Source organism: Lepisma saccharinum, chromosome 7, assembly GCF_977018435.1.
Source record: "Lepisma saccharinum chromosome 7, izLepSacc3.1, whole genome shotgun sequence".
NCBI lineage: Eukaryota > Metazoa > Arthropoda > Insecta > Zygentoma > Lepismatidae > Lepisma > Lepisma saccharinum.
In genome coordinates, this window is record NC_139235.1 from 92,564,795 (window position 1) to 92,585,272 (window position 20,478).

The following is a 20,478-nucleotide window of genomic DNA, read 5'->3' on the forward strand; positions in this document are numbered from 1 at the left end:
GATTAGTCTAAATGGATGGAAAGCGACGTAAAGTAAAAAAATACACGTATATTGTTTACACCGTACACTCCAATTGTGTTTGTGTGTGTTGCCAAAATGTCACTCTCTGCCAATTGTCCAAATGCAGAAGCAGCATTCGGAACGTGAAGACCGCAAGGGTTTATTTTTAAGGGGCTGCACACAACGCAGGTGAGCGAGGAAGCGGGGTCCCACTTCGTCCCGAGGAGTTCCCGTAACGCAAGGTCGTCAAAAGGGGGAAGGGAAGGCTGAAATCTCACGGGCAGGGCTTTATTTTAGCCCCTCGCATTGTCGTCGTGACGAGGGACGGGCAACTCTCTTCCCATTTTTTTTTTTATTATTGTTCTTTTCTTCACTTCAAGGGCTCGTCGCCTATTTCAGGCCGCTGTAATGTGATACTTTTCTTTCTGCTCTTGGACATTATGGTTTGACGTGACTGCACAGAAATACTAAACGTCGGGACCGTATAGTCCCTCACGAAACCAATCGGGGTACAAGAAACAGAATTTTAATGACGTCAAAGTGGAACTCATCGTGTGTCTAGGAGTTATGGCTCTAATTTGGTTTCGTTGTACACTCCTGTTCAAATAAAGTATGTTTTAATCGTACATCGCGTTTCTTTCCAGTTTTGGCTAATTGCGAAGATGAGGATGAGTGATGATATGCTGAAACTGTTGAAGGGGACATACTCACAGAACACCCATGCACATGCCAGGGCTCGAACCCGTTGTCGTCGTAGAGCGCTGTGATAACCACTCTGCTTAAGCGTTGCGATTTAAACTGTAAATTATTATTATCATCACTTAATCGCATCTTGCATTGTTCTGTTTATGTTTTTAAGTTCATTTGCCGTACATAAGAATTATTGGAAAACTTGACAACTTTCTATGCTTGCTTAATTTTGTTACCAATAATATTCTCTGCCACTTATGAATGAAGAAAACAAGCTTAATGTATTTTTAGAGCATAATTTCATTTCGAATCAAGGGCGGATTGATGTTAGATACAACAATGAAAACTAGATTTAGACTAGCTGTTCTTATGCATCTTCTTGACTTCCTCAGACATAAAGTATGCTCACCAAGTTGACTTGTACAGACGTTTTGTAGGCAAGTGAAACAAGTTAACCAGAAGAAATAAGAAATAACGTCGTTCGTGCTCAAAGTCAAGCGCACACGAACAGAACTTCCCCGTTTGACGTGTTAACTATCCATAATACAACGTGCGAATGACGTCAAAGTTAATATTGTTCTTTAGGTGGAGAAGGATCTCTTTCGAAACGAACTAAATCGTTTTTAAAGCACTCGGCTCAGGTCTGCATCGTACCACTTTCCTCGGTTTTGACGAATATCTTCCAAGACTTCGTTTCGTCAGAATTTATTTGCACATTGAGTTTAATGGCTTCAAATACAAATTCTGGAAGAAGATTTGTCACAGTCCTTTTCACATCTGCGATAAGCTCGCACACTTTGTGTGGAGTGCATCAATTCGCGCAAGTTTACTCAATGACTCTTTGCTCATTTCTGTGCCACAGACCGTCTGAGATTGTCATTTTGAATGTTATATGTATGCAACCACGTGCGTAGCACAGATATATATATATAATATTCGGAAAGCAACACAATTTGCAGTACGATACGGTTAGACTAGGTAAGGCGCTCTGCGAATATGTCGCAAACACTTACGAGTTTTTTCATTAACGTACACGCATGAAACACGACAAACAATATATGTGCACGTACATCGTTTCTGCTGGTATGGTATTGTTTCCATGGCATACTGTTGCTTGTAGAATCTTATCTGACAGAAAAAAATAAATGTCAGTGGCAACGACAACACTGTTCCATGAGGTTGCATACATACAGTATTATTATTATTATTATTATTATTATTATTTAGGCATGAAACGAGCCTCGAACAAAGTGTTTAAATATTGTTCTTGATGTTGCCTACACATTATGAAAGTTGTTGATGTTCTATGGCAGCATCCTGTGTATTTATGTTCAATACAGTTAAAAAACAACAAAATGTTGCAGTCAAATCCCAATTTGCAAAATCTTCTAAATTATATTGTACCTATTTTCTAGTGTTCAAATGACACTGTTTATTTTGGATTTATAATCATATTTCAGGTTCAGTCTGTGCCATGAAATCGATAGTGCTATTTATTTATAATCATCATCCCTAATCAGCATGGGCTATAACTGTTATTTTACAATAATAACTATTATAAGTCATTAAAATATACCAATTTTAATCCAAATTGATTATTATTATTATTTTATTATTATTATTACTCATATTATAATGGACTGTCTGTGCTACTCGATCCGCCATATGAGTGAATATCCAACAAAACTCTTGTTCATTATTATTTTTCTTACATTCTATACAGTTAATGTACTGAAATTCATAGTTATTGTATCTTTTATTAACTTTTACACATTCTGTTAAAAAAAAGCTTTAGAAGTTAGGGGCAAATTTTACTCGTAATGTTTATATTGTGTGACCTCTTACAAAGAAAACTATACATTTTGAGAGTTGTGGATCCATTTCTTCTTTGGATTGAATAGTAGAATATAACATGGTTCCTCTATTATAACTATCCTTTTTTGGATCTAATGTTTAATCCTGCAAAGCAAGTAAAATTAAATACCACTATACACTATTTAAATAATATATTTGTAGGATTTCGGGGAGGGCTTCAGCCTCCTTAGCCCTCCACCTGGCTGTCTACCTGACCCTGAGCCAATCTATTACCGCCAGAACCAATATCAGTTGCAGAGAATCCTGTTTAGGGAAGAAGACAAGATTTCGTAGGCTTAAGCTCAATGTTGGCGATTAGGGTCCTGCAGACTCAGAGGGGGGGATAAAGGGGGCCATTGGGTGGTTGTTTTTGTGGCATAGTCATTAAGAGAACTTTGTTCCATAATGTACAGAGTTTACAAAAGTCCCCTCTATAAAACTTGATATCAAAATTAATAACAAATTTATGAGGATTTCATTTCTGTGCTTTGCAAATAATTGTACTCTTCAAATATCTTATTAATGCATTTGATATTACTTTTCCAGGTCTTAAATATCTCCACTCAGCTAGAATTCTCCACCGTGACATTAAACCCGGCAACTTGCTTGTCAACAGTAATTGTGTTCTAAAGGTAAGTTCATTTAATAACTTCTAACATTAATCAAGCCAGGAGCGTATATTGTAGGCTACCTAGGCTATCTACAAAGCCTGAAGTCTAGAGAATAAAATTCAGGAGAAAAATCAATCGGAAATTGTAAATATTATTATTATTCATATCAGTGAGATGATGATGCTGATTCTGGAGTTGGCAACCTGATTTCCTATGAGTTGGCAACCTGATTTCCTATGAGTTGGCAACCTGATTTCCTATGAGTTGGCAACCTGATTTCCGATGAGTTGGCAACCTGATATCTTATGAGTTGGCAACCTGATTTCCGATGAGTTGGCAACCTGATTTCCGATGAGTTGTCAACCTGATTTCCTATGAGTTGGCAACCTGATATATTATGGGTTGGCAACCTGATTTCCTATGAGTTGGCAACCTGATATCTTATGGGTTGGCAACCTGATATCTTATGGGTTGGCAACCTGATTTCCTATGGGTTGGCAACCTGATTTCTTTTCATAGGCTCGGACCACGTGCCTTAGTGAGATAGCCCAGATCTTGGGCTCAATATACGCCACTGAATCCAGCCATTAGTTCACTAACTAGTTATTCATTGAAAAGGCATGACATCGATTCTATACTAAGAGTGCACAGGTGGTTGGTTTCAGTAAATTGCTGAAGAGTTTTTCATAGCTTTAAAAATAAATCATTTTATTTGAAGCAGATATAGGAAAGTAAAAAAATAAAAATGAGTATCCTTTATGTGTAATGTGTGTTCTGAAACCCAAATGAGTGATTGGTAAATCATGGTCCCTGGCCCTTAGAAGGGCGATTGGAAGTTGTGTCTTTAATCTTCAGAACGGACATAAGTCAAGTGTAAGGAAACCAGCCAACTGAACCCGTGTTTTTCATAAAAAGTTGACAGACCAGGAGTCTCATTCAGTGTGTACTGTGCTCCTGTACTTTTGGCATCTTAACATGCTGTGCTAATCACTCTGCTGTGGAGGTCGGCTCTACTTTACTTGTCATTGTGATTCTGGCCTGTGATTTCTTAACTAAAGCTGACAGACTATTGATTGTTTTTATTATTATTATTATTTTACTTTGCATTTCTGTCACTTTTGGCTAATCAAGAAGATGAGGATGAGTGATGATATGATGAAATTTATGAAGGGACACACGAAGACATCCCATACCCATTCAGGGATTCGAACACAGGACCTCGGGCATCGTAGCATGGTATGCTGACGGTTCCGTCACGGAGGCCAATGCTGACAGAATATATTACTTAAAACAATCTACCAGTTGCTAATTTATTATGCGAAGATTCCACAGTTGGCTGGTGCAATCTGTTGTTGTTTGCACATATTATCCATAATGACTATGTTTTTTATAATTGCGTCTTTACTTCCAGATCTGTGATTTTGGCCTAGCGCGTGTAGAAGAGCCAGACGAGTCGAAGCACATGACTCAGGAGGTGGTGACGCAGTATTACAGGGCTCCAGAAATCCTCATGGGAGCGAGGCACTACACGGCAGCCGTGGATGTGTGGAGCGTGGGCTGCATATTCGGAGAGCTCCTGGGCAGGCGGATCTTGTTTCAGGCACAAAATCCTGTTCAGCAGGTGAGGAGTCGGTCTGCATCGTTTTGTCCAAGATTAATTTATTTAAATCAGTTTGATTGAATTGCTTTATTTTACTTCTTTTTGTCCCACTTTTGGCTAATTTGTGAAGATGTGATGAAATTGATGAATGGACATTCACAAGCATTCATGCCCAGGGGATTCGAACCCGGGACCCCTGGCATCGTAGCGCAATGTGCTAACCACTCCACCACGAGAGCCGGCATGAAAATTTTAGGACCACAACACTGCCCGTATGTGCTATATATATATATAGGTATAATGACAGTTTGGAAGGTTTGCTTTCACCAGTGTTCTTATGTACCAGATGGAAATTCTGATATGTATAAAATTATCAAAAGATTAAATTTTAAAGGATATTCAGATATCGACATAACAGATAAATAAATGTCCAGATTTTATAATGTGAATTTGGCCATGTTTTGGTTGTTATTTTCATGTGGATCTCTCTGAAATTGATGTTTGAAAGCTCAAGAATTATAATAATTTACTGTGATATTATAATTTGAAATCGGGGAGTTTTCATGTGGACACCCTGGATATATCTGCTGTGTTCCATATTATAAAGTAATGTAGCTCCAAGCTGGGAGAAACTAGTTATCATCGATGTCAGTATTTCAAAGATGACGGAACCTATTGTGGTAGCACTGACAGATACAAGTCAACGCAGGTAAAACAGCGACAGTAAAGAAATCCTGCAAAGCCAAAATCTAGCTTGGTTTGCAGAGCAATGATACAGTGTGCTACAGACCTTAGTTGTTTTTTTTTTTTTTCACATACATTTTTAGGTACGGCAATCTTATTGTTAAGTTTAATGTCTCTGGAAGGGCAAATGCCCCCCTCCTCCTTCCACAAGAGATAAACCAAGGTCCAGCAAGAATATCTTCTTTACGGGTCAGATGTTTTTAATTACTCACTGTGAATCGTAACTCCCAGGAACACTTAAATGTTTGATAGGTGTATATTTCTGGTACATTGTTCAGCATAATATCTGATCATTTTTTTAAAATCTTTTCAGCTGGAACTGATAACTGATCTCCTAGGGACTCCTTCATTGGATGACATGAAATATGCCTGTGATGGTGCGAGGGCACATATGCTCCGGCGACCTCCCAAACCCCCTTCCCTCACTGCCCTCTACACTCTTTCAACACAGGCAACCCATGAAGCCGTCCACCTCTTGTGCCAGATGCTAGTCTTTGATCCAGTAAGTAACTGTTGTGCAAATACTGATGCCTAGGTAATGATTCATTTCTCAAATATTCATTTCTTCATGTTCTGCTGCACATGTGCCATTTCATGAGCATCTACTTATAATTTTCAACAAAAGTCTGGAATAATTAGATGTAAGCGAGTTACTAATTTTTATTCGCGAAACTTCCTTGTAAAGGTTCTATTAATTTCGGTGGCCCACCATCCGCTTGGGAACTGAGGCGAATAAAAATTAGTAACTTGCTTACGTCTAATTATTATCGATCACATATTTTATTCCCCAAACATGAACAAGTGTGGAAGTTTGGCAAAATGTCCCTTTTGTGTTATCAGATCAATCATCATAACAGATGAATGTTTTTTATGTGATTGCAATCACTTTTGACTCCCATTATCTGTTTTAGAGTTGAATGCTCCTTTCTTTAAAAAAAATAAATAAATGAAATTGTATCTTGAGAAGTAGATTACATACAAATAATTTCCAAAGATGTTGGTTTGCAGTTTGTGAAAAATATTGAATTTTGGTAGCGTAAATATTTTCCAGAAATGTACAACAAGGACTGGGGGTTCGTCGTACTGACCACATGCCACCCTGTAACCACTTCGGCAGGGATAGTGAGGTCGGCAGTTGGTAGGTAGGCCCTGTCCCTCACAGGCTGTTAGACCATGGGTTATTATTATTAAATATTTACCACATAAAATTAAAATTAGAGGCAGCATAAAAACACAGTTAGTTTTTCGTCATGACATTTCAGGAGAACACACGCTCCCTTCATCCATTATTATAACTGTATCTTTAATCAAACTAAAAATAAATGTCTGATGAAACGTCACAATGAAAAACTGTGTTTTTATGCCTGCAACTGTGAACACCTATCGACAAAACGGAGCATGCGAATGCAATCATCCTTGCCAACCGTAGACTACAAGAGAAATAATTAGTATACAAGATGTTTAATTCTGCTAAGGAAGTAAAATTAATTACCACTTTTCACTATTTACATTAGATATTGTAACCCTGAAACTTCTCCCTATTTACGTGTCTGCCTGCAAACTGTTTATAGTCACAAGCTCATAGTAGAGATTCCAAATTCATCTGCAAACTGATATACAGAATTACGTTGGCAAATCAAAAAGTAAGTTACACCCGAGCCGTGTTCCTGTACTAAAAGAGATAAAATAATCACATTTGGTGGCAACACTGTCTGGAATGTATTATCCCCATACCCAAAACAGCCATGCTGCAGCTGTTTTAATATGAGAGTAGTCACCGTATGAGTATGGCGCATCGTATTGAGGTGGCATCCAAAATTAAGGTGTGCTCTGTTGTCCGACTTTTTGTGGACACGAAGGCATAATCAGAGTGAAATCCATCGTCAAATTGTCGAGGTGTATGGTGAGAATGCAATGTCACACCCCATGATCAGGAAATGGTGCCAGATGTTCAAAGACGAAAGAACAAACGTGAAAGACGAACGGTGTGTTGGGCAGTCTGCAACTGTGAACACCTATCGACAAAACGGAGCATGCGAATGCAATCATCCTTGCCAACCGCCACGTGACAATTAAAAGAGATTGCAAGTGAACTGAACATATCCTACGATAGTGTGTCTATGCTGATTCATCACCAGTTGGGTGTATCGTAAATTGTGCTCTCACTGGTTGCCACGATTGTTAACCGATGAGCACAAAAGGCAACTCAGTTAAAATTGGATGGAATTTTTAAACACAAGAAATAAAAAAATGGGTCACACAATTCAAGAAGTGCTTGGAATACTTTGGTGACTATATCGAAAAGTTCATACATTTTTGTACAATAATTATTTTCTTTCTAATGTGTTTTGTTTGTTTTATACAGGGGAGGAGGTGTAACTTACTTTTTGATTTACTCTATTACCATTAATCATTCTTGGCCAATTTCTAGATTCCATCTGTGCTAAATAATGATTTCTCTGTTGCAGGATAAGAGGATAACTGTAGTCGATGCCTTGGCACACCCTTACCTCGACGAGGGCAGGCTTCGGTATCACTCTTGCATGTGCAAGTGCTGCTACACGACGTCGGGAGGGATGAGGCAGTACACGGCAGACTTTGAACCTGTAGCCATCCATGCGTTTGATGACCTGTGGGAGAGGAAGTTGACCTCTGTACAGCAAGTGAAAGGTCAGGAAAATTTTGGTGATGGTTGAACTATAAATTCCCACTCTGTATTCAAATTTTGTAGTTAGTTTTAAACAATGCATCTGGCTGTAGACTCAAATCATTCCAGACGTTAGGGGCCTAAATATAAATTAATTAATGTATTGAACTGTTATTATGAATATTCTTATGCTTATGCATAATTGAGCATTTGGATATTTAAAATGCAAGGATTCAAACAAAATACTCTTCATATGTTATGATGTCAATTCTAGTAGGTGACCAAATAATGGAACTCCAGAAAGTGGTTATTGAGTAACCTGTTGCTTCGAGGTTATTATTTGTACGCTGATATGTGCATGTATTGTGGTCAACTGTGCTTTTTCATGTATCTGCAATTTTGGCAACGTTAATTGAAGAAAGGTGATTCATTCCTTATTATTTCCTTTGGTGTTTCTTTTAATGGGTAAGGTGTATTGAACAAGATATTAGTAGTAGTAAAGTTTATGCAGTGTAGATACCCATGAGATTATACTGTGGTTTGAAATGTTCATAATTTTAATTAATTCCGATTAATTTTATTTGCATCACGAGATGTAATGGCAGCCACGTGAGATGTAAGCAACGTATCACTTTAAAAGATGATAACTATTCAACTGATAGGAATAACATTTCCTATAAAAATTGTTTGAGTACAAAGCAATGGCGCTACTTGTATACGTACTTTATAGCACGTACAATACACGAATGGAAGAATATTTTAGTTCTTTCAGTTGTAAGCATTGGTCACTGGCTCATGGAGAGAAATATCTCAATATGTAGGTGAGATTTAACGTTACAAAAAAAATGTGCAAAGTTTCAGTTTGTACACAACTTCCTCTTTTAAATTAAATCTCTTGCTCTTTAAATTTATCAGTTATTATATAAAAACGAAGTAACTCGTGTGTCTTTCATGCTGTATATATTATAACATGCTCTGCATGCTTCGCATCGCAATCACAAATGCTAACCATATGTTACATGAAATTCTTCTGTGTAAAGTACCCTATGCTATAAAAAATGCTATAAGATTTTTGGAAGCATTTATGCTAGCAAAAATGTTAAAGGAAATGCTTTGGTCTAAAGTGTGTTTAGTTATTGTTGTGTTGACTCCAGTTAATTGATATTTGGCTTTCTTCTTGTTCGCATTCCCATGCTCAACTCTCCCAATATCCTCACTTTCGAACCCTATGGGACCGACTGTTGCAAGGATGGTTACAAAATAAACAAGAAGTTCTTCTTGATGTTGAAATGTTCAGCAAATGAAAGAAGTTTATCCGTTAAGAAACAAAAGATTCATATTATTATTATTATTATTTGCTTCTTAGTAGAGCTGAGCTGATACTGATGCTGATGTATTGGTATCAGCCGATATCAGTGGTACTGGAAAGTATCGGTTTGGAATTTACTTACCAATACCTGCCGATACTTTTCCGGCATTTTGGTCTTTCACAGACACTGCAGGAATGCCTCACAGAGTCTAATGGACCATATTAGTGTGACATCATGAGTCTAAAATTTACCATGTGTTTTTTTCCTATCCCAAGCCATTGAATTTTCCATCAGAAGAGTTAGCTTTAAGAATTGTGACAGCAGTTATGAAGCAAAATTGTGATGTGTATCCTACATCAATGTAAATATGAGATTTCGGAGAATACGTCTGTATATAACACATACCTTACAGATGAGAATGTAAAGAATAACTGGAGTAGGAAATCGAATAAAGCGAGAGCTCCTAACGACATCTGATCTGTAATCGCCGCCAATGGGTGCTGCTGCTTCAGTCACTTGAGACTGCTGGTTTCCCCATCATCCATAGTGGCAGCATGACTGACTTGAGATCGGGCGAGCTTCAGGCTTGATTCGGCTGTGCTCGGAACTGGAATGTCTAGATTTTGCATGATATTCTTACTCCGGTTATTCTCTATCTTATTCTCTGTAAGGTATGTGTTATACAGTATATAGATGTATTCTCAGAAATCTCATCTTAACATTGATGTACGATACACGTGACAATTTTGTTTCATAACTGCTGTCACAATAAATAAAGCTACACCTTCTGATGGAAAATTCAATGGATTTGAATAGATGAAAGACAAGTTTCCATTTTATTTCCATCGTCTGCTGTGATGTCACAACTAATACAGTTCATTATCCTGGAAATTACGAAAAATGCGAAGTTTCTTTTCATTTGAACCAGTTTCGTGCGAAGAAACTGAACGTTGTTATAACGTAACATGTAATTTAATATTCTAATGTAATTCTAAAATATTTTAAAGTAAATTTATGAATATAATTAGAATGTAATACTTATACACTAACATTAATCTATATTTTAAACCACTTTTAATTATTACAATTTTCAAGAATCTGTATGGGTCGGAATCAGTGAGAGTATCAGCATCGGTATCGGTTCTAAGTGGTATCGGCTCAGCCGTATTTCTTCGCACTCATATCATTATTAAATTATTATTAGTATTATTCGGAGAAAGATACTAATTATTTTCTGTCTTTGTTTTCAGAGGAAATGCATAAGTTCATAGCAGAGCAGCTGAACTCGAGTCGAGTGCCTCTGTGCATAAACCCTCAATCTGCAGCCTTCAAAAGCTTTGCCAGGTAAGGCTGCAGCAGGGGACGAGGGCACTGTAGTGACGAAGAACTTTATACACTTTCGACTCTTCTTCTTCATCAAAACTTCGCGAGAAATTCTCTGTTGAAACCAATAAATACATAATTTGACGACAGCCGTAGGCAGAAGAGTTCCTCAAGCTAATGGTACAGTACAGTCCATGACTTCCTTTATATTTTATATGCTTCTTTGTTCTCAATTATTTTCTCTCTCTCTCTCTCTCTCTCTATCTCAGTTACACGTGCCAACATGACAGTGTCTTAAAAACATGTTTAACTTTTTTATTATTAATGTTCAACAATTAATTGAGTGCATCATGATTGAAATGTAAAGAGGGCACAGTTTTATTTCAAAGTAAACTTAATATTTCTGTTTTTCCTTTGTTTGCCAAACTAATTGGTTAATATAATAATTTTTTTTATAATTTAAAATTTAAACAAAGTTTTTTATGTAATATTTCAGATATTTAGATATTCTCACTAGGCATGGGACTTTTTTTCATGATGCTTGTAATATATGTACATATATAGATAGCTATGGATATACAGTATAATGATTTTTCCCATTTTTGAATTTTTTTGGAGTAATCCTGATAGTATGATATGTGTTTTTTGCATAATTTATAAAGGAAATGTGTAACTTCTGAGTGACATACATGTTTATTGAGATCCATAATAACTTGTCAGTATATTGTAGTGTTATTTCACAAAAAGGTTCAAAACACACAACAAAGAATGTTGGTTCATTTAATTCATTTACTAAAAATACAATACACTATAATTATTTAGCTAAAATAATAAAAAAAAGATGGTATCAACTTGAATAAAGAATATTATTTAAAATGTAAAATGGAAACTTTAATAATAAAAGTATTATATAGACTAAAACGTAATATATATACTTTAATGTAAATAATTCATTAATATAATTGAAATAACACAAATATGCTGATAACAAATACAGAGTTATAACATTTCTTTTGAAAGTGCCGTATGTTTCCCATAATGTACAATCCATATGAAAGCGAAATGCAAGAATAAGCTCACATTAAGTTGTTAGAACCATGTTTTTTTATCCATACATAAACAGACAACTTAGTGAGTGTTGAAGAAGCAAAGAAAGAGTTACTTTTTTTCTAATCAGCCTGTACATAAGAATACATGATGCTTTGGAATCAATAAATTTAGCAAGACCTGAATGGAAAACATGGACTGTACATATTGTTCAATTTGTAGTGTAGTGTGTAGTTGTAGATGTTTGTGGTGTAGCCATGCGATAGGTTAAGCTGGTGTAGTAAGTATTAGCAGGGATGTATTAATGTATTAAATTCATGTCTTATGTGTGTTTTTCTTTAACAATATCCAAGAATTGTATCAAAAGAAATTTGTTTAGTGGTGCGTAGAAGAAGATAACTTGTTGTGTGTCATTTTTTGTCAAGCAAAAAATCACTAGAAGGGTGGCAACATTTATTACTAAAAAAAAAAAAAACTCATGGAACATTGATAAATTGTATGGAGTAGATTAACATTCAGTATAAATACAAAACACAGCAATTTCTGTTTCATAATAGAACTGTGTTCATAATTATTCTGTATATCTATTGCATTGACAAGCACCTAATGACTTTTGTGTAAATTGTCCTAAGTTTGCTAAAGTTCCTCAATCAGACTTCCCAGCATTTTTTGGTAAGGCAAGGAACTACAAGAACTTAAGTTACATGAACTCCTATGCATACAAGAAAACAATTTATGTTACTTTCACAAAATAACACATTTCAACATTTTCCTTCCTCTATTCAGAGGAAACAATACTCTTGTACACAATATTGACCTTTATCAACGTTAATTACATTAAACACTTAAAAATTAAGGGGCCTCCCCGATGGCGCAGTGGCAGTGTCGTCACCTTGTAATCAAGGGGTCCCGGGTTTGATACCCAGTGGAGGCACAAGTGGTTCGGATCCCACTTTAAACTGTAAGTCCAGTCCCAATTAGCCTTACTGTGCATAAAGTGGACTTAAAACAACAAATCAACCAACTTAAAAATTAATTAACATGTAACTTACAAATTGTTACTTTCATTTCAATGTCCATCTGCATGAACCTTCGAGATTATTACATTTTTTAAGAGTCCCACATAAAGGTTGGCCGTCAACCACAAATTCTCAGAAATGCACGTAAACAAATTGAGACGTCAAGTAATGGAAGATCTTCATAAGATAATACTGCATAAGACTGCTATTAAATTCCACTAAAAACAGTAATTAACCTTAAGAAAATAGTGGTATGTAATAAAATGAAAGGTTCACATCTCTAATGAATGTTATTGTTAGGTCAATGGTTCTCAAATGGAATGGGCTACTTTTTCTCTTGCTTGTTTATGGGGGGGTTATTGTGGGGAGCTTCTCCTTCATTTAATTTAAAACAGCTCTGCTGGAGTGCATGAACAATAAGAATAAAATATTCCTTTCCTTTGTGAAGTTGTGTACAGTATTAACATATTTTTAAATATGCCAATTAAAATTTAATTGTAATATTTTCTTTAGGATATAATATTGGATATACTATTGTATGTGCAGATACATGACTCAGTATGAATATAAAGATGTAATTCCTATAATCTGGTCATGTATAATTAAATGCAGAATACAGTTTTTTCCCCTCTCTGAGGCAAAGCATATAACAATCACCTGGCTATGCATATTAATTGAGGAGGTAAATGAACCAATCAGGTTCTTCATGGAACTTTGGGAATTTTATAACGCATCAATAGAACATAGGTTATCAGTAAACTTTCATTTGGTTATTAATTGGTGTCTGCAAGAAAATGAATTTGTCCTTCGCTCCTAAATTTGTTTTCAACCAGAGAAAGTATCCCTTACGCTGAGAATATATGTTCTAGCTGTTGTATCATAATTTATTATTATTATTCAAGTTTTAGAACTTAATGCAAGGAGGGAAAGTGATAAGTGTATTATTATGTGCTGGCATGCTAAACTTTTGCCAAATATATGATAATAATGAGGCTTTATTTATAGTACACGTATTCTTTGTAACTTTGTGTAAAGTTTTTCACTAATAAAGTGGAACCCAAATTTTACATTTTTCCACGTTATAAATCTGATGTCTATGTCCCAATAAGGCAATCTGTTTAAAAAAATCTTGGATTTTTCCTCCGTTGTAAGCTTCTTAGTCTCAGCTCCCTGAAAATGTGTAATCAAGGGTTCGACTTTACACTTGAATATGGGTAAAGTTAAAAGCTACTGGAATATTTTAGCAATTTAACGTTACTCTCACTAGTTATTAACAATGCCGTAACAAAGCATACCCTTAGGTATGACACGATGCATTGTTCATATTATAAGTCTCCTGTTGCTTGCTTTCACTGCCTCATCATTTTGTTATTGTTATTTTGAATATCATAGTAAAATACGTGTATGCTGTTTTTTTGTAACAAAATTTGGACGAATGGTGAGACTACACATATCATAGTAATGTGGTAACTTACCCTGGTGCACAAAATTAAAGAAACACATACTGAAGTGAAAGATATGTATAGGACAGAGTCTCGGTCAGTGTTAATGAATGCACTGCAACAAAACAGGATATAAAGTAACAGAGTATCATTGACATACTACTGCCATGTACCGAGACTAAAGCCATAGTCTTAGTCATCACTAGGGAAAGGATTTTAAGGTGAAAATTTATGGTGGGGGGGAAAAAAGATACTGAAAATGTTTTCAAAAAGGTGCTGATAAAATTTACTGTTTCTGGAAGAGTCAGGGAAATTTACTGTTTCTGGAAGAGTCAGGGAAATTTACTGTTTCTGGAAGAGTCAGGGAAATTTACTGTTTCTGGAAGAGTCAGGGAAATTTACTGTTTCTGGAAGAGTCAGGGAAATTTACTGTTTCTGGAAGAGTCAGGGAAATTTACTGTTTCTGGAAGAGTCAGGGAAATTTACTGTTTCTGAAAGAGTCAGGGAAATTTACTGTTTCTGAAAGAGTCATGGAAATTTACTGTTTCTGGAAGAGTCATGGAAATTTACTGTTTCTGGAAGTCAGGGAAATTTACTGTTTCTGGAAGAGTCAGGGAAATTTACTGTTTCTGGAAGAGTCAGGGAAATTTACTGTTTCTGGAAGAGTCAGGGAAATTTACTGTTTCTGGAAGAGTCGGGGAAATTTACTGTTTCTGGAAGAGTCAGGGAAATTTACTGTTTCTGGAAGAGTCAGGGAAATTTACTGTTTCTGGAAGAGTCAGGGAAATTTACTGTTTCTGGAAGAGTCAGAGAAATTTACTGTTTCTGGAAAAGTCAGGGAAATTTACAGTTTCTGGAAAAGTCGGGGAAATTTACAGTTTCTGGAAGAGTCGGGGAAATTTACAGTTTCTGGAAGAGTCGGGGAAATTTACAGTTTCTGGACGAGTCGGGGAAATTTACAGTTTCTGGAAAAGTCGGGGAAATTTACAGTTTCTGGAAGAGTCGGGGAAATTTACAGTTTCTGGAAGAGTCGGGGAAATTTACAGTTTCTGGACGAGTCGGGGAAATTTACTGTTTCTGGACGAGTCGGGGAAATTTACTGTTTCTGGACGAATCGGGGAAATTTACGGTTTCTGGACGAGTCGGGGAAATTTACTGTTTCTGGACGAGTCGGGGAAATTTACTGTTTCTGGAAGAGTCGGGGAAATTTACTGTTTCTGGAAGAGTCGGGGAAATTTACTGTTTCTGGAAGAGTCGGGGAAATTTACTGTTTCTGGAAGAGTCGGGGAAATTTACTGTTTCTGGAAGAGTCAGGGAAATTTACTGTTTCTGGAAGAGTCAGGGAAATTTACTGTTTCTGAAAGAGTCAGGGAAATTTACTGTTTCTGAAAGAGTCAGGGAAATTTACTGTTTCTGAAAGAGTCATGGAAATTTACTGTTTCTGGAAGAGTCATGGAAATTTACTGTTTCTGGAAGTCAGGGAAATTTACTGTTTCTGGAAGAGTCAGGGAAATTTACTGTTTCTGGAAGAGTCAGGGAAATTTACTGTTTCTGGAAGAGTCAGGGAAATTTACTGTTTCTGGAAGAGTCGGGGAAATTTACTGTTTCTGGAAGAGTCAGGGAAATTTACTGTTTCTGGAAGAGTCAGGGAAATTTACTGTTTCTGGAAGAGTCAGGGAAATTTACTGTTTCTGGAAGAGTCAGGGAAATTTACTGTTTCTGGAAGAGTCAGAGAAATTTACTGTTTCTGGAAAAGTCAGGGAAATTTACAGTTTCTGGAAAAGTCGGGGAAATTTACAGTTTCTGGAAGAGTCGGGGAAATTTACAGTTTCTGGACGAGTCGGGGAAATTTACTGTTTCTGGACGAATCGGGGAAATTTACTGTTTCTGGACGAGTCGGGGAAATTTACTGTTTCTGGACGAGTCGGGGAAATTTACTGTTTCTGGACGAGTCGGGGAAATTTACTGTTTCTGGACGAGTCGGGGAAATTTACTGTTTCTGGACGAGTCGGGGAAATTTACTGTTTCTGGAAGAGTCGGGGAAATTTACTGTTTCTGGAAGAGTCGGGGAAATTTACTGTTTCTGGAAGAGTCGGGGAAATTTACTGTTTCTGGAAGAGTCGGGGAAATTTACTGTTTCTGGAAGAGTCGGGGAAATTTACTGTTTCTGGAAGAGTCGGGGAAATTTGCTGTTTCTGGAAGAGTCGGGGAAATTTGCTGTTTCTGGAAGAGTCGGGGAAATTTGCTGTTTCTGGAAGAGTCGGGGAAATTTGCTGTTTCTGGAAGAGTCGGGGAAATTTGCTGTTTCTGGAAGAGTCGGGGAAATTTGCTGTTTCTGGAAGAGTCGGGGAAATTTGCTGTTTCTGGAAGAGTCGGGGAAATTTGCTGTTTCTGGAAGAGTCGGGGAAATTTGCTGTTTCTGGAAGAGTCGGGGAAATTTGCTGTTTCTGGAAGAGTCGGGGAAATTTACTGTTTCTGGAAGAGTCGGGGAAATTTACTGTTTCTGGAAAACCAATATTTTTGTGGAAGTGTACTAAAACGAGGTTCTCGAACAAAGAAGAGAAGGACAACACGAAATTTTAAATTTTGTTGTGGAATAAACCCTACTACAGCTTGATATACTGAATATAACCAGTAGTTATAATAGAAATTTCATATAGTCTACCTCTGTGCCAAAGTGGTTAGCACAGTGCACTATGATGCCAGAGGTGTCTGGTTCGAATTCCAGCCTGGGAATGGGTGTTGTGTTCTTTGTGACAGTTGACCATCAATTTCATCATATCATCATTCATCCTCATCTCTGCAATTAGCCGAAAGTGACAGAAAAGGGAAGTAAAATAAATCAACAATTGGATATTAAATACTCTACAAAAGGGGAGGGGGGACAAGTTTTGAACATTTCGAGTATTTGGTTGATATTGTTATTAATACATGTATTTTAAAATTTTACTATGATTGTGTATTATTTGTGCTATAATTATGATTTTTTTTATGAAAAAGGAATTCTTCGTTTATAAGTAGCCAATGCATGGCAAGTATTACCTAAAAGCTCACCCCTGATGACCCTATCCAAGAGTAAATTTCTGTTCAGTTTCCATCTTGTTATTCCTTTTAACTTCGTTTAGTGGATTTCTAAGTGTATTGTTTAGCTAAAATCTATTGTCATCCTTGTACAAATGTGTAAGGATATGACTTGGTCTGGAAAATGTTAGTCCTTGGTCAGGAAAACGTTGAAAAGTCTGGGAATTTTGTTTTTATGAAACTGTAGACACCTTTGTCCAGTGTTTTTTAGTTCCTTGACACACTGACAACACCACTCCAGGTGCCTCCTTTCGTGAGCTCACGTTAGACACACGTCCAGGTTTTGGTCTTAACAAACTGCTTTCATAGTTGTTACACAGCAGAACTATTCACATTGAACCACCTATGTCTTCTTTATTCCGTAGCTGACTGTGTAGTCTAAGTACACATTGAACCACCACTGATATACATGCGAACAGACATCATGTGATCAGTGTATGAGGACATGAACACCATCTTCCCTTTAGACTGGCATTGTATCTTGTCACATGTGAAGTTCTGCACCATTTGGTACTATTTCTCATGCAGGAGAGAACCTTGCAAGTCCGTTGCTTCAAGTTTGTACATCAATGTGTAGAATATGGTGCAAAAGTCACTGTATACTTAGAAAATTATGAAATCACTATTTTCTGTGATATTTATTGACATTATTCCACCTTTTTTTTGTGTGTGTATTCAAAATATTTACCTTCTACATTGACATATAACACTTATTTTAAAAATATTCAAAAAATGCAAAAATGGTACTTTTGTGAGTATGTTATTTGCAAAACGACCTTTCGTGAATCTACTGTTCTCTTCTTCAGGTCCAAAACTTCGACTACGAAAAACTTCCCATAGCCACGTCAAGATATTTTAAAAAACAGGAATAAGGGTGTGGATTTGATATGGGTTAGACAGGAATTCAAAAACTATGCCTAAAATTGTTGTAGCCTCCATATTCCGTTACAAATTAACAGTCCCTGAAGTTAAAGGATCCTTTCCATCTAAAACATGTATTTCAACATTGAACAATTTAGAAAAGTTTAAAATTGGCCCGTGTCATTTCACTACCCGTAGTAAACCCAGTGTGTTTCCTCGCTTCGCTTCTACATTGACATACAGTTGGAATCTGGAACTGGCGCCAGTGTAACGACAACCGCGTCTACTCAGTCTGTCGTCGACCAGCCCTGAAGATGACTCCGTGAAGGAGTCGAAAGCTTGGAAGAACTCCGAGGTGTTTTTATCGTGCTGTTTGTGTGTGTTTTTAGTGTTTTAACAAATATGTTGCCGGCACATGACATAAGAAGTTTTCTAGTCATAAAGTAGCAGAATTTTGCACTAAATTATGAGATATTCGTAGATATATCAGATTGGTACAATAATTGGTAATTTTACCAATAAACCGATATGCTGATATATGCCTATATCGGCAGATACTGATAAAGTATAGATCAATCTGTTCCATCCCTAACATATGGTCACTTAAAAAAAAAAAAAAAAAAAAAAACAGACAGATATTCATTCGCACATGTGCACAAATGGATTCGTTCCTCTAGATTTTAAATTTTCCAGCATTTTAAGTATTTTCTTTTGCGCAGGACCTCAGAAAAATGTTAAATCGAGGTACCACTGTAATTAATTAATGCCTAAGCTCATTGAGGAGATACCAATTAAAAGCAGTGTTGTGTAAAATCGTGTTGGTCAAGTTCAGTGAGAGCAGTGGAGAGTAATATAAATTGAACCTAACTGTAGCTTAGCAAGCTATTTGAGATGAAAGCTCCATTTAGGGATATGCTGACTATGTACAACAGAACAGAGGGTTTTTATTGGGTCTTAAAGGATTGTAAATTTCATTATTTGTATAATAAAGAGCAGGGATGGTCCAATATAGCTAAACTTTTTGCTGATGCCAATAAATTACTGATGTAAAATCTAAATACCGACAACTGACATCGTCAAATCCCGGAGAAAATAAAAATAAAACTTTTGTGATGATCCTGAATTGTTTCTTCACCCCTTAAGCAGTGTATGCAACCAGGTTGACCACAGTGAATTTTGCTTTGAGAAACAAATTGTGCATTTAGGCATTTACTTTACAAAAGCAGGGTACTTGAATTGCATCTTTGTGTCCATAAAAGTAACAGCAATATGACATAATTTTGCACCAAGTTAAAGGCTATTTATAGAAATAGCTGATGTATAAAATTCTGTGTAATTTTACTGAATCGCTAATGTGTAGGTATATCAGCTGAGACTGATAGTGTGTCCTAGTTCAGGGTAGGTACTCACCGGGAATTATGCGTGAATTCTGCTTGAATTTTTCTCCATAGACGTGAAAAATTGCAACTTTTATTAATCCAAATCCCATTGAATTTATACATATTTATTAATGCCCTGGGGCAATGTTTTCACAGTTTAGGTTTTATTTTTATCGAAGAAGGAAAATAAAGCTGTGTGGAAAATAAAACTGAATTCTCTCAATCCTTTTACTTTCATTGTGTTCTTTGCAGAACAATCTATCTGAAATACGGAAGATTATTGCAAGATATCTTGAAGTTGATTAGGTAAATTTGAAATACTTACAGAATTAACAATTTTTTTGTAGATTACTATATCCCATAAAATTTGTGACTTGTGTTTGCTGATGTATTTCTAGTCTGAGTATGCGAAATGGCAAATGCAAACTCCGGACCTTAAATTAAATAGAGTATAAACCATTCAATTGCAATTAATTTGAATTTTTGGACGCATTGGAATTGCACAGACCCTTTATATTGTTAATATACAGCATGTCCACAAAGTCCTGCTACCATTGCAATGAAACAGCTCCTAAACTATATGAGATAAAGATATGCGGTTTTTTGGAACGTGTTCTACAGCTCTCAAAGTTTTAATAAGTAGTTTTTTTTATGCTGCTATGCTGCAGCGTGTATGGATGGAGATCGAATATCGTCTCGACGATCTGAGGGCAACTTGTGGAAGTGTTGTAATTGTAAATAAAACTTTGAGAGCTGTAGAACACGTTGCAAAAAACTGCATGTCTTTATCTCGTATAGTTTAGGAGTTAAGTTTCATTGTAACGGTAGCAGGACTTTGTGGACACGCTGTATATTTGTGTGGGTAGGTGG

The 20,478-nt window shown here is 36.4% G+C and overlaps 1 protein-coding gene across 2 annotated transcripts in view; it reads left to right on the forward strand.

Annotated features, from left to right (window-relative positions):
• The window catches only part of nmo (serine/threonine-protein kinase nemo), a 222,993-nt gene that overhangs the window by 191,486 nt on the left and 11,029 nt on the right, over positions 1–20,478 (forward strand). The window contains exons 5-9 of one of the 2 annotated variants that reach the window (XR_014441917.1): positions 3,091–3,176; positions 4,567–4,776; positions 5,813–6,001; positions 7,968–8,169; positions 10,707–10,959. Coding sequence is in view for 1 of the 2 variants with exons in the window: in XM_083125632.1 (XP_082981758.1) it covers positions 3,091–3,176; positions 4,567–4,776; positions 5,813–6,001; positions 7,968–8,169; positions 10,707–10,800 (781 nt within the window). In the remaining variant the exon portion in view is untranslated. The remainder of the gene's footprint in view (positions 1–3,090; positions 3,177–4,566; positions 4,777–5,812; positions 6,002–7,967; positions 8,170–10,706; positions 10,960–20,478) is intronic. The other variant, XM_083125632.1, reaches the window with a different exon arrangement.